The sequence below is a fragment of the Tiliqua scincoides genome, chromosome 4 (assembly GCF_035046505.1).
Source record: "Tiliqua scincoides isolate rTilSci1 chromosome 4, rTilSci1.hap2, whole genome shotgun sequence".
NCBI classification, from domain to species: domain Eukaryota; kingdom Metazoa; phylum Chordata; class Lepidosauria; order Squamata; family Scincidae; genus Tiliqua; species Tiliqua scincoides.
The window spans coordinates 188147400-188163788 of record NC_089824.1 but is presented as its reverse complement, the minus strand read 5'-3'; the positions used below and the strand labels follow the sequence as shown (position 1 = coordinate 188163788).

Sequence of the window (16389 nt, the reverse complement as noted above, 5' to 3'; positions counted from 1 at the left end):
GCATTGGTCTGTGCAATGGTCGCTACAACTGACGGAGGTGGTCAATATAGAGAGGTTGGTCTCCCTTAATGTATATGCAGTGTCTGTCCATACTGTGAAAATTAGGTCAACTTAAGAAGGGGGTCATTATAGAGAGGTGGTCAACTTTGGAGGTTCTACTGTATTTCACAGTTGTATGAGGTCCATTTGAAAGCTAATGGTCCATTTGAAAGCTAAGCTTACTAAAGGGCACGTTTAATTATTTCATCCTTCTTAGGGCACAATCCTAACCAATTTACCAGCACCAAAGTAAGGGCACTACAGATCTCAGGTAAGGGAACAAGCATTCCCTTACCTTGAGGAGGCCTCCATGACTGCCATCCAACTGCAGGATGCAGCACATGCCCCATTGGCCCAGCTGTGTCAGTGCTGGAAAGTTGGTTAGGATCTGGGCCTTAAATAGTTTGGGAAGAACTGGCATGATCTATATTAACAATATGATGTATGTATGAGAAACAGGCATGTTAAAGACCATACCAGGAGTATGAGACTGTACAACACACATCCCAGAACATCTGTGGGCTAATAAAGGATTATTTCTATAACAGAAATTCTGCACATAATCATTCAAGGCACTTTGTCCATGTTCCCCTGGGTAAGAAAATTCTGCACCTGCTCAGGGGCATTTTACTCTAACTATGAATGAAGATGGACCTCTCATCTGCTTTGACAGTTGTGGGCCCAATCCTATCCAACTTTCCAGTGCTGAGGCAGCTGTTCCAACAGGGTGTGTGCTGAATCCTGTGGTGGAGGGGCAGTCACTGAGGCCTCCCCAAGGTAAGGAAGTGTTTGTTCCTTTATGTCAGGGCTCCACTGGGGCTGCATTAGTGCTGGAAAAAAGTTGGATAGGATTGGGCCCTGTGAGTGGAGAGAAAAGGCTGAAATTAATCTACTCCCAGCCTAATCCTATGCATATCTACTCATAAGTAAGTCCTATTATAGTCAATTGACCTTACTCTCAGGTAAGTGTGGATAGGATTGTAGCCTAAGCCTGTCTAGAACCCTGGGAAGTCCATTTGGGTAGACCAGTGTTTCTCCAACTATGGATTGAGATTAGGTGGTGTTCTGCCAAATCTCCCAACTCCCTTCTAATGCCCGCTTTTTGGCTAATTAACACCCCCTTTTCCAAGCACAGCTGTGGTGTGCAAAGGAATAAACACAGAACTTCAAGAATTTATTACTACAAACACATACACTCACTGCAAGTCCTCTTGTCCAGAGGCTTTCCCTCCCCAAAACTCAACTTAGTGAGTAAAGGTCTGAATCCTCCAGTCCAAGTCCAATCCCATCTCCAAAGCACAGTCCAGTCTTCCCAGTCTAATCTTCCCAGTCCAATCTTCTGCCGTAGAGTTCCTCCTCTCCAGTAGTGTTCTCTCCAGCAGAGTGTCTCCTCCAGCAGGGTCCCCATCCTGGTTTCCTGCTGGGTCAGCATCTAGCTTTCTCTGGGTCAGGGTCCTCCCTCTGGTCAGCATCCTGCTCCTTGCTCTGGGTCAGGGCCCAGCTTCCAGCTGGGCCAGCATCCCACTCTTGGTCCTGGGTCAGGGTAGCTCTGTCGCCTCCCAAAGCTGCCTTTTATCCTTGGATGTCTCATGATCCAAATGCAGCTCAGCTGTGAGCTACCTCATTAGCTCCAAATTAGGCTCAGGTGAGCCATCCCTTCAGTCCATGTCCATTCAAAGTCCCATCAAGGTCAAATGAAGTTCAGGTATCCATCCAGGTCTCCATTGGCCTTGATTGATTACAGCTGTGGAGCCAGCCCTGCCCTTCCCAGAGCTGTCAAACAGCTGTCAAAACATGGAATCGCTGTCAACACCACATCATCCACCTGATGATCTTCTGATCTTCCATTACAGGTGGGTTGTGGGACAATTTCAGGTGAGTCCTTACTAATTTCAATGTGTATGCTATTTGTAATATATTAGAGTTGATATGGTAGGTGACTGTATTTGGGGAAATGTTACAATGGGACTTACTCCCAGGTAAGTGTGGATAGGATTGCAGTCTTTGGGATGTTTGGTGATATTTAAAAAAAAACAACACAAATAGATCAGCAACTGCTTGAGAAAATTAAGAGGGTTCTTCTTATGTTTAATTTTTTTAACTTAAGAACATAAGAAGAGTCCTGCTGTAACGGACCAAAGGCTTGTCTAGTCCAGCTTCCTGTATCTCACAGTGGCCCACCAGATGCCTCAATGAGCACCCAAGACAATAGGAGACCTGCATCCTAGTGCCTTCCCTTGTCAGCAGAACATATGAACATAAGAAGAGCCACTGTATCAGGCCCAAGCCCATCTAGTCCAACTTCCTTCATCTCACAGTGACCCATGAGATTCCTAAGGAAGCACACAAGACAGCAAGAGACCTGCATCCTCATGCCCTCCCTTGCATCTGGCATTCTGAGGTAGCCTACTTCTAAAGTCAGGAGGTTGCACATCCCATCCCATCCTCCAGAAATTTGCCCAGTCCCCTTTTAAAGGCGTCCAGGCAGATGCCATCCCCACATCCAGTGGCATGGAGTTCTGCAGACTACACGCTGGGTAAAGAAATGTCTTCTTTTGTCTGACCTAACTCTCCCCACACTCAATTTAGTGGCTGTCCCCTGATTCTGGTGTTGCATGAGAGGGAAAAGAACAGTATTAAAAACTTATACTCACTGTAAGCTTAATTTTATTTACTTAATTTAATTTGATTTTGCTGTATGGGGGAGGTGTTCAAAATTTTTCTGCCTGATGATGTCACTTCTGGCCATGACATCATCATTCCATCATGAGGCTTAGCCAATCAGAGGCCGCTTGGAGTTGAGGGGGGGGTGCAGCTCTATAGAATCCCCAAAGAGACAGACAAGATTAGGGTCACACAAGCTGAGCTTCATTTCATTAAACTGAAACCCGCCACAGGCCGATACCCCCTATGGACACTGGGTGGTGCCACTCCGTTGATCCTTGGAGTGGAGTGGAAGTGCGTTGAGACCGAACTTGTTTGGTGCACCTAAACCCAGTTGAGTTGCTAGGGCTGAGCCATTGCTCTCCAGCGACCAATCCACATCAAGAAGTCCTTTGAAAGTCACTCCGCGCACCCAATCAGAGTGTGGCATGAGAGGCAGTCGCCAGGCATGCCGGGAAGTGCTGTTTCGAATGAGTGGCGCGGCTCTCAGTAGGCCTGCGGCGGTCCTCGAGTTTCGTGTGGTGGTCTGAGGGGGCGCAGCGCTGCCTGGTCCCGCCCCTCAGAAGCAGGGTGGGGTGCCTGGAAGCGGACGGTCTCCGCCCCCCTTCCCTGGAGGGCCGAGGGAGCCTGTGGGTGCTCGCCGGGAGGGCTCCGTGCTCGTCCTCGCCCAAGAGGCTCCTGGACGCCGCGGGCGGCCCGAGCGGGGGGGAGGGGCGTCGTTGGTGCTTCCCTCGGGCTTCACCACCTCTCTCAGCGGCTGGGAGGAAGGAGCGGGACTGCCAGTCCCTCAGGGCTGACCCGGAGCCTCCACGACTGGGCACCGGTTTCTAGGTACCCAGGCCCATGGGGTGGAGGGGTCGTTTGTGCCCAGGCTTAGAAAGGGGGCCCAGGAGCCAAATGAGGGGGCTGCAGGGCTTTCACAAGGGGCTCCAGGGCCCATGAGAGGGGGCTGGAGGAGGTCGTTTGTGTGCAGGCTCAGGAAGGGGTCCCAGAAGCCAAGGGAGGGGGCTCAGGGCTTTCTCAGTGGGAACCCAGGCCCATAAGAGCACCCAATCTAAAGGGGGTCATTTGTACCCAAGCCCAAGCTTAGAAAGGGGGTCCCAGGAGCCAGAGGAGGGGGTCCAGGCTCATAAGATGGGTGTAAAGGGGGGGTCATTTGTACCCATGTTTGAAAGGGGGTCCCAGGAGCTAAAGGTGTGGGGGTCCAGGGCTTTCTCAATGGGCTTCAGGGCCCATGAGAGAAGAGTAAAGGGTAATTTGTGCCCAGGGTCAAAAAGGGGCCCCAGAAGCCAAAGGAGGGAGCCCAGAAATTTCCTGGGATCTTACATGTTCCAATCTTATCTGGACTCACTTCTGCATGGGCTGCTGGGGGTAGCTACATTTGTGTGTAATCAAGTGACCTGCCAGTTAATGGAATACAGCTCTCTAGTATCTGCCTGCTTTCTCTCCTGTCCATCATTCTTTTCCCCACCTTTCTCCCTGTTTTGCTCCCCAAGCAAATCAAGTGGAGAAGTTGTGACCACCCTGAATGTGCCAGTGGAAAGAAGGAAACTTGATGGTGTGCTGTGTAAAGGGTAGCAAAAAGAATCAAGCAAACCATAAACTGCTGTGGTGCTTTCTTTGTTATTAAATGTGTTTTAAAATATGCCAACTTTGTGCATGTCACTCAAGTGTCAGCGTGACACTAGCGGCATTCATCCTGCAGCTTGGCCACCCCTGCTCTAAGTACCTTTGTCACTGCTTTAAGAAACTAGGTGAGGAAAGGGCCTGGAAGAAGGAGCCTCCCTCTTTTCCCAGTCTATGGAATGCACATAATTAAGTGACTCCCCAGTAAAACTGTTTGAGGCCTATCATGAAAGAGATCTCCAAGGAGCCCTTTACATGGCATCCAGTCCATTTTAACAGTGCAGATCTTGGTAGAAAAGACATGTTCTCATTTCTGGGTCAGTTATCTCTGCAGAGTTGTATATAGGTTGCAATGCAACACCCCTAGTTAACCTTACTTGCCTAGTTTTAAATTGTACATCTCCTTAGTATAGAGGCACTGAATGTCAGCTTAAACGTAATAAAAGAAATAATACAGCAAGTCTACTTCTGCCATGGTAAAATGGTCTAGGTCAGTGGTTCTCAAACATTCTAAGTCCTAGAGCAGGGGTGTTAAACATGTGGCCCCAGAAGCAATATATCTGGCCCCTGGTATAATTGGACTCTCCCAGCTTGATAATTGGGCTCTTATGTATCTTGAAAATATGGACAAGATTTGCACATATCTTAAGCCATTTGCAGCTAATGAGTTTCTATGTGAGAACAAAGTGCTTATTTCTGGCTATCATCTGCTTAATGATATCACTTTCTGCTTAATGATGTCACTTCTGTTTCTCAGCAGGCACCATGAACTTTGTCCTTCTGTATGAATGAGTTTGACATCCCTGCCGTAATGACTGCTGCCTTGTTTATAAATGCTATGTGGTGTGGCTGTAATGGTGATGGGGCAGTAGTGCTCCCCCACTGCCAAGTAACAGCTTGTTTAACCTTTGATGCACATAGCCAATCTGCCCTGTCAATTTTGCAAACCCCCCAAAATTGGGTTATAGCCCACTGGTGGGTCCCAGACCCACAGTTTGAGAACTGCTGACCTAAGCAGTGATCTCTGAGTATACTGAGTCTGAGTCAGAATTTCTGCTGGCTCAGAATAGTACAGGTAATTGCCCAGCCTATCCTGCTGTTGCCTTGCTTATGCAAGAGAGCTTTGTGGTAACTTAGAAAAACACTGAATGGTGCAAATGTTTCTTATGCTGTTATAGTGCAATGCAGCGGGCTTCACGACTGAAAAGGGAGCTGCATCTTTTGACCACAGAGCCACCACTTGGTATTACTTGCTGGCAAAATGAAAGCTGCTTGGATTATCTTCGAGCCCGTATGTATCTGGCTGCTGGTGTTTTTTAATAACTGTATTGTTTTTTAATAACTATTGTTACAAAATAGCCTATCGCCCTATTGTGTGAGTAACTTATTTCTTTACATTCAGTATTTCTGCCCTGCATTTCATTCTAAATGATATGGATCAATGACACTCTGTCAGGACCCACCTTATTTTACATAACTAAAAGAAAAAAAATTCCCTTAATAGGCTGCTCAAGCCTCTGTTTTTATCCTTTTTATTATGGGTGGGGGTGGGCCACCTTCTGGAGCAGTTGTTGAGCGCTCATTCATTGGATTGGGACATTTCTGGTGGCCTTGTATTCCTCTTTGCCTAGCCAAGGCATGTTTGCCTACTCATAAGTAGATGCACACATGTGGCTTAGTTTTGGCTTCCATAGGGCTCAATACATTTGTCAGCTGGGGGGATTTCCTCCTTGGGAGTTTTTGGGGGCCAGTGTTTATCACATGAGGACCATTCTAGAGGTGTTGCGTTCCTCTTGGCCTGCCCTTTAAAGTGGACTGAGGCACAGTTGTCTACTCATGAGTAAATGTGCACATGCAGCTCAGTTTGACTTTCCATAGGGCTCCATAAATTTTCCTTGTCAGTTTCACAGCCCTCAGCGATCAGGTCCTGACCCAGCAGTGGGTCTCGACCCACAGTTTGGGAAACACTGATCTATACTCTTAACTTTTTATAGTTTATACATAAGACAACTAAAGAGTAATCCAGTAGAAACAATAAATTTAGAATAACATAATTAAAATTAATCTGAACAATCTAATTTGAAAAAGAAATGAGATCAGACTGTTAGTGTGTTATCAGAAGCAGCATCTAAACAAATTTGTTCATGCGCGCGCACACATATACACATCATCTGTAGATTCTGAGGTTCCCACACACTTTAAATCTTGTTTTTGCATCCATAAAGCTTGTGGAAACTTTTGCGTGCAGCTGCGTGGTTTTTTCTTAAAGAAAGAAAGCTGACTGAATTCTGCATCAATACCTCATTGTACATTTTCTGTGCTTGCAAGGGACTGCAGCATACACATAGTGGTGCTTATGATTCTAGTTTAACTAAAAGCAAAACATTATTTTTGTCAATCAATTGTTTTTGCTTGTCCTTTTTATTTAACCTTGAGGCATACAGTGAAATAATGCGCTGCACCTTGCCCCTTTTCTCCTGTGTTGTTTTAGACCACAGAGCTGGTTCTGGCTTATTGCTTAAACGTGAGGTGCTGTTTTGGTCTGTTAGCTGTAAATGGATTTAATGCAGTGATTTTGTTCAGCTGTTATTTCTTTTAAGCTTTGATGTGCTAAGTCGGAATGTAAGAAAATCTTGTTTCAAATGCTAAACTTAGTTGAGATTCCCAATAAAGGTGAAGGGGCTGCATATCAAATTTATGTGCTAAAATTGGAGAAGATGGATCATCTATATAGCAGAAAATACAATACTTCTCTCAAAATTCTGTGTGTTGCCAAAGATCATAATAGATGCCCTTCATTGTTCTGTTCTTTATTTTTGCCAACCTTATATTACCTTTGCCAGTGTAAAGGTTGTTGCTTGGAAGAGATAGCTATGTCTTGATTCAAGTCTCCAGTATTTTTTTAAATTCCAGCACTAAATTGAACTCTGAATCATAATTTCATGATCAAATCATTTGATACTTTGCTTTTACTTCTGTCCTGCTTAGTTTCTTAGATGGTCATATTTTTAAGAAGTTTAAGAGGTGTTCCTGTGATCAAACTTTGGTTCTTTTAGTGCCTGCAATAATTTCCTAAAGGGGGCAGTGTTGACACATTTTACATTTTAATATCTATTTTCTTTTTCTTTCAAGAAATACTAGGTTCTGCAAATACACCATATGAAAAAGGGATTTTTGATTTGGAAGTAGTGGTGCCTGAAAGGTAAATGTTTAATTCTGATTTGTTTTGCAGTTAAAGTTTGCTAACAGCACAATCCTAACCTGCACGGGAACAGGCAGGCAAGGTGGCCTGCCCCATATTCAGTATGGCAGTGGTTCTCACACTTTTAGCACTGGGGCCCAATTGTAGAATGAGAATGTGTCATGATCCACTGGAAGTGATGTCATGACCAGAAGTGCCATCATTGAGCAGGAAAATTTTTTCACAATCCTAGGCTGCAATCCTACCCACACTTACCCAGGAATAAGTCCCATTGACTATCATTGTTAAAGCATATACATTGTAGCCTGTTAAAAGTACAGGTCTGTAACATTTCTGGAAATGCAGTCACATACCATGGTAGCATTAAGTCTAATATATTAAGAATAAAATATTGAAATGAATGGTAACCCTCCTGAAATTGGCACGTAACCCACCTAGTGGGTCCCAACCCACAGTTTGAGAAACACTGCAGTATGGGGATGGTTGAGGCACAAGTTGGAGTAAGAGGAATGGACTCCCTTTACCCAGTGTCGTGCTGCAGCCAGCTCTATAGGGCTACTCGGATTTGCACCAGCGAAATCGCTGATGAAAATTTGAGTGGCCCGGGTTGGACTGACCTGGATGGGGGTTGAGATCTGACCTAAGTGCAGAGTTTGGTTCCAGCTGCCCTTGGCTGGCGCAACCTTACCTGTTTTAGGTGGCGCATAGGCTGGATGCAGTCTCTGCGTTCTGGTGCACATTCTTGTGCTGGCCCAGCTGACTCTGGAGGCAGCGCAAGCTTGCTTTATGGCATGTTTGTGACAATACTGGGCTGGCGCAAGGGACTTTCACTGGCCTAAAAAGCGCTTAGGATTAAGCTCTAAAAGTTATAGTTGTATTGAATAGGGCACTTTCAACTACAGATCCCTAGAGCAGTGGTTCTCAAACATTTAGCACTGCCACCCACTTTTTAGAATGAGAATCTGTCAGGACCCACCAGAAGTGATGCCATGACCAGAAGTGACATCAAGTAGGAAAATTTTTCACAATCCTGGGCTGCAATCCTACCCACACTTACCCAGGAGTAAGTCCCATTTACTATCATTGTTAAAAGTGTATACCGAGTAGCCTGTTAAAAGTACAGTTCTTTAATATTTCCCCAACTGCAGTCACATGCCATGGTAGCATCAATTCTCATATATTAAAAATAAGATATTGATTAATGGGGACCCACCTGAAATTGGCTCGCAACCCACCATTTGAGAGGATTAGACTAGAAACCAAAAAAGTGTTGTCAGTGTATTTGAACTGAGTAGATCACTAGAAACTAATTTTTGAGGGGTGTATGTGTGTGTGTTCAGAAATTACCAGGGAGAAAGACCTAGTAGGATTTTTTATATTAAAAATTATATATTTTTTTGAAATAGATATCCCTTTGAGCCACCAAAGATGCGCTTTCTGACTCCCATCTACCATCCCAATATTGATTCTGCTGGAAGAATATGCCTGGATGTTCTCAGATTGCCCCCTAAGGTAAGGAAAATGCTTCCCTCTCAGAGATTGAGAAGGTATCAGTATTGCAGATAAATGCACATCCCAGGATGTTTATTGGTATACAGATTTCTTGCTGTATTGTAGGAATTGTCTTATTTAGATGACATGGATGGGTTTCTTAAGAAGCATAACTGTAGTTTAGTTGCCTTGCCTTTAACATTTTGAGAACTGCTTTGAGAATGTTTTGCAATATATCTGGCTGTATTGTTCTGATGACTACCTCTTATCTACTGTAGTGAGATCTTTGGAAAAATTCTGATTTTTAATACCCTATGAAACATTTTTTAATCTAACCCTTCCCCTAATAATTTTGCTTTTGCTGTTTTTGTCTTTCTATGAAGGGTGCATGGAGGCCATCACTGAACATTGCCACTTTGCTGACCTCTGTACAGATGCTCATGAATGAACCCAACCCTGATGACCCTCTCATGGCTGACATTGTACGTTTTGTCCTCTTTTATTTTTTTCCGTAGCATGTGTGTTTAGGAAGCATGTGTGTTTTGGAAGTTATAACTGTGCCATATCTTTATGACTGTGTCTGAATTCTGTTTCAAGTTGCTGAAGCTTTAAAATTCTGAATATTTTTGTGGCTAACAAAATAATGTCTCATACTATCCAGTATCTATCAGTAGATACCCTCATCAATAAAACTCAAGGTGGATTACAAAATCAGAAAAATTAAATATAGTAAAGTTTACCAAATTAAGGGTACGATCCTAACCAGGTCTACTCGGAAGTCCTATTTTGTTCAATGGGGTTTACTCTCAGGAAAATGTGGTTAGGATTACAGCCTAAAGCGTATTGTAACTAAAGTATTTATGGTATCCTGTGGTTTCATGGCTGCTTTGTGCAGTTGATTTCTTCTGAATGAACGATTCACAGCAATTAATCTGAAGGAAGACCACATTTATTCTGTGGTATGGGAGGATATGCAAATAGGACTTGCTTTGCTGACAGCAAGATTGGCACTTGCCATTTTGAAACTGCATTATGCTCTTTAAAAACCGATGGGGCACATACATGTAAATACGGCGTGCACCAACATTAGGGCCTTTTTCAAGGATTAGTCTTCTTTCCCTAGGTATCTTAGATGGTTAAGCAGTCTTCCAGGCTGTCTGGTAAATCTGTCATCAAATGTAACTATGGTCTTATGAGTGTGCGAGACCATAATTATCCTTGTCTCTTGCTTTTTAAAATTATGTCTAGTCCTCGGAGTACAAATACAACAAACAAGCATTCCTCAGAAATGCCAGACAATGGACAGAGAAGCATGCAAGGCAGACAACAATGGTAAGAAATGTACATCACTTGTATTACAGAGGAATGGGGTGTAGGTTATTCACGTGTGCAGTCTTGCTGTGCCCAATGAAATTTTTCTGATCTACGTCACTTAATTGCCTATCTTTTTGTAATTGAGTCTGGGGAATGGAAGTCCCACAAACCATGTGCCACGACACACCAGTGTCTGGATTTAACTTCTTCCATCTGGAAGAACCTTTTTTCTGGCATGTTGAGTTTTGTTTTGGTTTCTTGGCTATGTTACCATAGTTCAGAACACCATGAAAAATGCAGGGATTTTTCTGATGAGGACTTATTGTCTATTTGTGTCTGATCTTGTAAAGCATGCCTTGGGTGAAACTACTTGGACTTTATCCTACTACAACCATATATTTGGAATTCTGTCAGGCTTACTGCCTGAATCTAAGACTTCTGGCAATGTATTGCTCTATGTCAATATATGGGGTGAGGGAAATTGATCTGTGGAGGCAAGGGACTTTTGGTGAAAAAGTTTCCTAAACCCCAGGCACCCATTTCCACCGAGTTTTGCAACAATAGCGCAATGATCTGCAGATCTAGGGAGTTTTCTCTGGAAATTCACCCTTGCAGGGATTTTCAGATGAGGGCTTATTGACTTGTGTGTGTGTTTTAGCTATAGAAAAAGAAAGGTCCCTTGTGCAAGCACAGAGTCATTATTAACCCTTGGGGTGTCACAACTTCCATGATGCTTTCATGACAGACTATAAGTGGGGTAGTTTGCCATTGCCTTTCCCTGTCATATTACCTTTCCTCAGCAAGCTGAGTATTCGTTCTACTGACCTCGGAAGGCTGTGTTGACCTTGAGCTGGCTACCTGAGATTCCAGCTTCTGCTGGGATAAAAGTCAGGTTGTTCTCGGTTGCAGTACTGCAACCTACCACTCTGCACCACACAAGGCTCTTGTTGTACCTATACCAGAGGTCGGTAACCTGTGGCTCTAGAGCCACATGTGGCTCTTTCAGCTGTCTGCTGCAGCTCCTCCCAGTGAAAGTGGCAAAGGGGGTGACAGGAGGCACCTGTGTTGGGAGGGCAGGCTGCTTCCCTCCGCCCCCTGAGCTCACTGCCCTCCTCTCCCTTCACCCCCACCTGCCCCGCATTGGTTTCCCTTTTCAATTTTGCCAGCTCTGCAGGCTTCAGCTCCCTGTTTTTCCCTTCCAACTCTCCAGCAGGATGCCCTCCTCCTCAGCCATTGCGAGCCCTTGCAGCCCGCCTTTCCCTGAGCAGGTCCCCACTCCACAGCAGAGGAGCAGGCTTTTCCTCCACAGCAGAGGAGACATCCTGTGTGTCTACTCAGTAGTAAGTCCCATTACAGCAGATGAAGCTTACTCCCAGGAAAGGGTACCTGGGATGGCAGCCTTAGAGCCTGCTCAAGGCCAAGCAGTGAGTGAGAGCCCATGCAGGTCTGTTCGAGAGTAAGCCCCGATGTAGGGCTACTCCCAGGAAGGTGTGGAGGGCTGTAGCCTCAGCTGCCTCCTGTGCAGGTCTACTCACAAGTAGTCAGTGAGGCTTCCTCCCAGGAAAGTGTGGAGAGGACTGCAACCTGAGAGCTCCAACCAACTTGTCTGCTCAGAAGTCCCATTGTAGCCAATGGGGCTTACTCCCAGGATAGTGTGGAGAGGGTTGCAACCTGAGTAAGGGAGGACAGGCAGGCAGGGCAGAAACTGGCCTGTGGCTACCCCCCCTTCTTCTCTTCCCCACCTCTGGAGTCTGTGTCCTTTTTTCCTTCCAGCAGGGTGCCTCTGGAAGGTGGGGGGAGTTCTTTAGTATCCATGTAAGATAAGCAGATGTCATAACCACCATATGTATTGGAATCCTGGAAGCTCTGGTGAGGAGGTAGATGTGGTGTCAGCAGTGAACCCTTTAAGGGTAAGGCCTGGGCATCCAGCAGAGTGTGCTGCACAGCTGCAGCCATTTGAAGGCAATAGGGCCCTCAGGGATATAAAGGGCACTTGAGGAAGGGGGGTGTGGGTTGTAGAAGGAGTGCAGGTTGGAGAGGAGACTGACTTGGCTTATTGACTTTGACTTGGATACTCTGACTGATTTGACTGACTTACTTTGGAATCTGATCTTGGACTGTGACTTAGCTTATTGACTTTGGACTCTGCCCTGGATACTCTGACTGACTTTGTGACTAATGGACTACTGGAGACACTGGAGTTTGAAGCGTGGCTGCTCTGCCCAAGACCTGCTGATGACCCAGGGTCTGCTGTAGTGGTGGGAGGCTGCTGGCAGGAGAGAGGACCTTTGCAGGTTGAACAGGGGAGCTACCCTGGAGGTGGGGTCCAGCAGGACTGCAGGGCAGAACCAGGGTCATTTGTTGGGGGAAAGAAGGGAAGCTAATTTGCTTAAAGTGGGCATAATTCTCCAGGCAGAGAATGGCCTTGGAATCAGGCAAAACACCATAGAGGACCAGGTGTCTGAAAACACAGGACAAGAATGTATGACAAAACTAACTAAAAGCTACAAGAGGGGGCTACATTATAAAAATGGGACCTATAAGAGCATAAAGGTTAAAAAAAAACACAACTATATGCAGTATTATCTTCATTTTAGATGTCAAAAGGGTTTTGTGGCTCCTGAGGTTTTTTCCTCCAGAAAATGGGTCCAAATGGCTCTTTGAGTGTTTAAGGTTGCCGACCCCTGTCCTATACCATGTATCAATTTAAGCTGTTTCTGCCCGACATTGCATATATGCAACAGGGATCAAATAAGTACACCTGTGGGCTGGGCAGAAATGGGTTAAAAAGTAAATTCCCGATTTCATGTTCACTTTACTTGCTTAAGCACACTAAGTATATATTAAATGGAAAGACTTCTTCCAACTGCCAGGTGCCTTAGGACTGGAGAAGAGAGTGGCTCATTCTGTCATTGGCCAAAGGACCAAGAACCCAATCCTGAGCTTCCTAGTGCCTTATTGGAGCAGTGGCACCAAAGCAGCTACTGCTGTAGCCAGAGGGCCCTGGGAAGCAGTTGGCATCCCCTTCCCCTGGCAATTTTACCGGCATGGAATTGAGAAACTCTGTGTTAGGCCTTTGAGCCTGACAAGGAGTTTAGGATACAGCAGAGCAGAACTCTGCCAATTTCACATTTTTGTGATGCAGCATTTGCAAGTTTGAGCACCATCCTGACTCTCAGAGAGCTTGCCTCCTTCTCTCTGCTTGAAAAAACTTTGCTCTGACTGCTAATTGCTGAGGAACTGGAGAAGCAGGTGGAGGAATTGGCCAGAGGACCACGGGGCTCCGTAAGCTGCTTTGGGGATCATTTTGATTGAAAGTTAGGGTTAAAATCTATAAATAAAAATAAAGATGGGCAAATCAAACATTCATGGGTATAGGAAAATTGGGCCTTAGCTGTGTCTAGGAACTAGGGAAGGCTGGAGCTGTTTTTTCAAGCACAAAGCTGAAGGCTAGTAATGGATCCAAGTTAAGAATAGCTGCAGCAATTGCTTCTGTATAGTCTTGCGTGGCTGGTTAAAGAGCAGCTTGGTGTGTTCGAATAGAGCATAAAGCAGTCTTAAGTACATTTACTATTTTGATTTTTCCTTGTAAGCTGTAATGTAGTAAAATGGATTGAAATAGATGGTGTGATTATGCAGTAGAAGCACAAGGGGGCATCTAGATCTTGTAAAATACTGTTTCTGTAGTTTTCTTTTAAGAAAGCATCTCTAGGAATGAAAATAGAGAAGCTGCTCCTTCTTAATCTTTCCTAATGAAGTTCTAGATTGGATAAATGCAGTCTGGATAAAGCCTTTCATTTCTGTTTGAAGATAGTATAGCCATGCCTTCCACAAATTGCTCTCTACTCCTTGGTGGTGCTGTAAGATTATAAGAGCAGCCTTGCTGGATCAGGTCAAGGGTTCATCTAGTCCAGTGGCCCACCAGATGCCTCTGGGAGCACACAAGACAACACAATACCTGTATCCTGTTGCCATTCCTTTGCATCCGGCATTCAGAGAGAGACTACCTCTAAAACCAGAAGGTTGCCTACAGTTGTCATGGCTGGTGACCTGTGATGGCCTTGTCTTCCTTTTGTGACCTGTGATGGCCTTAAACATTATTATTATTATTATTATTATTATTATTATTATTATTAACAGTATTTATATACTGCTTTTCAACTAAAAGTTCACAAAGCGGTTTACAGAGAAAAAAATCAAATAACTAATGGCTCCCTGTCCCAAAAGGGCTCACAATCTAAAAAGATGCAAAAGAACACCAGCAGACAGCCACTAGAAAAGACACTGCTGGGGTGAGGTGGGCTTTTAAAGGCACTTTTAAACATCCTTTTAAAGGCATCTAGACAAAGGTGCCATCACAACATCCTGTGACAAGGAGTTCACAGTGTAAAAGAGATCTGCAATAAAGGACTAAGTGATGAATAGCCAAGAGCAGGGGTGCTCAAAATTTTTGGCAGGAGGGCCACAACATCTCTCGGACACTGTCAAGGGCCGGGGGGGGGGGAATTAATTTACATTTCAAATTTGAATAAATTTACATAAATGAATATATTAGAGACGGAAAATGAATGAATTCAATCCAGTTTATGATTCCATTCAGCCTAATAAGGGGGGATCTTCATGGCAGTTTATGATCCCATTCACCCTAATAAGGGGGGGGGGAATCTTCATGCCAGTTTATGATCCCATTCACCCTAATAAGGGGGGGATCTTCCACACTTTCACACACACATACTTGCCTGCTCACCTGCCCCCTTGCCCTCCCTCCTTCCCTCGCTTGGGCTGCCTGCCTGCTTGCCCAGCTGCATGCCTACCTGCCTGTCCATGTGCTGCTGTCTGCCTGGCCAGCTGGCCAGCCAACCAGCCCCCCCTCCCTCCCTCGGGAGGCGGTGCTGCGAGCTGGGCTGGGCTCCCCTCCTGGTGATCTCTCTCCCCTGGCTCAGGTTGCAGGAGGGGAGGGGAGGGGAGCCGAGCCAAACAGAGTGGATCCCAGCCCAGCCTATGGGCAAGAAAGAAGAGACCAGCAGGCAAGTGCACAGGGTCTTTTATAGTGGGAAGTAACGCGAGACCTGCAAGTCTCACGTTACCTTCCCACTATAAAAGGGCCTGCATGCCGGCTGGGCTCATCTTTCCTTCGCTGCCACTGAGCTCAGCGGCAGCGAGGGAAAGCAAGGCACGGAGTTTGCGCGGCAGGCCAGCGTGGGCTGGGGTGAGTGCCAAGTGCCCATTGGAGGTGGGGGGACCCCCTGGTGGCTGGGTGGGGACCCACAGCGGGCTGCAAGTGGCCCGCGGGCCGGGATTTGGGCACCCCTGGCCTAGAGAAATCTTACATGTTCTCTAATCATCATGGATGTGAAACTATGCATGAATTCCTGCAACAGGTTATCTAGTTTCCCACGCAAACTAGAGTAGCCTATTGAGACAGAGCAGTGACTATCAAACAACTGAATTTAGTTCAGCTGTAATTTAGTAACAGAAAATTCAAGGAAATCTTGGATGGTGGGAAACATTTGGTGCAGGGTAAGATGACTGGTCTATATTAAGGTGATGGAATGTGTTGCACATTCCACTGAAGTTTTGATTTGGGGACCCTGAGCATCTACAAGATATGGATGAAAGTGCTAGTTCTTTGAGCCAAGTAACCAACAGAAAAAAAAACATTTGTATCTGAATTGCTTTTCTTCCATACCATTCCAGGCTTCAGAAACCTCAGATGAAGAGAACCATCAAAGTGAGGCCAACCTACTCAAAGTTTCTAACTCTTCCCACAAAAGAAAAGGAAGCAGCATCCATGGATTGTCTAAAAAACATTGCTCAGAAACATAGAAGTATTACTGCTTTGCAGGATCTTGCTGTCTGTCAGTGTGTGTTTTATTTTGCATCTCTTAAACAGGCTTGATGCACATATAAATATGTAAATAGTACATTAATGCCTCTTCAGTTGTTTCAGTGATCTCATAACGTCTAGTATGGTAGATACCTGTTTATAAAAACTTTTTTCCACTTTGTAGAATTTTTTTATTCTCTAGTCTTTTCCTGTATTTGTATGTGTT

At 45.2% G+C, this 16389-nt stretch overlaps 1 protein-coding gene across 3 annotated transcripts; it reads left to right on the top strand.

Annotated features, from left to right (window-relative positions):
• Positions 1–3187: 3187 nt before the first annotated feature.
• UBE2T (ubiquitin conjugating enzyme E2 T) lies at positions 3188–16389 on the top strand. 3 transcript variants are annotated; one of them, XM_066625449.1, is made up of 7 exons: positions 3188–3273; positions 5508–5620; positions 7462–7531; positions 8938–9043; positions 9406–9504; positions 10271–10354; positions 16034–16389. In XM_066625449.1, exons 2-7 carry the CDS (start codon positions 5512–5514, stop codon positions 16160–16162), a joined length of 597 nt encoding a protein of 198 aa, XP_066481546.1. In that variant the 5' UTR covers positions 3188–3273; positions 5508–5511; the 3' UTR covers positions 16163–16389. The 3 variants fall into 3 exon arrangements, with proteins under 3 accessions (XP_066481546.1, XP_066481545.1, XP_066481544.1); XM_066625448.1 differs by having other exon boundaries at positions 3188–3332; XM_066625447.1 differs by having other exon boundaries at positions 3188–3534.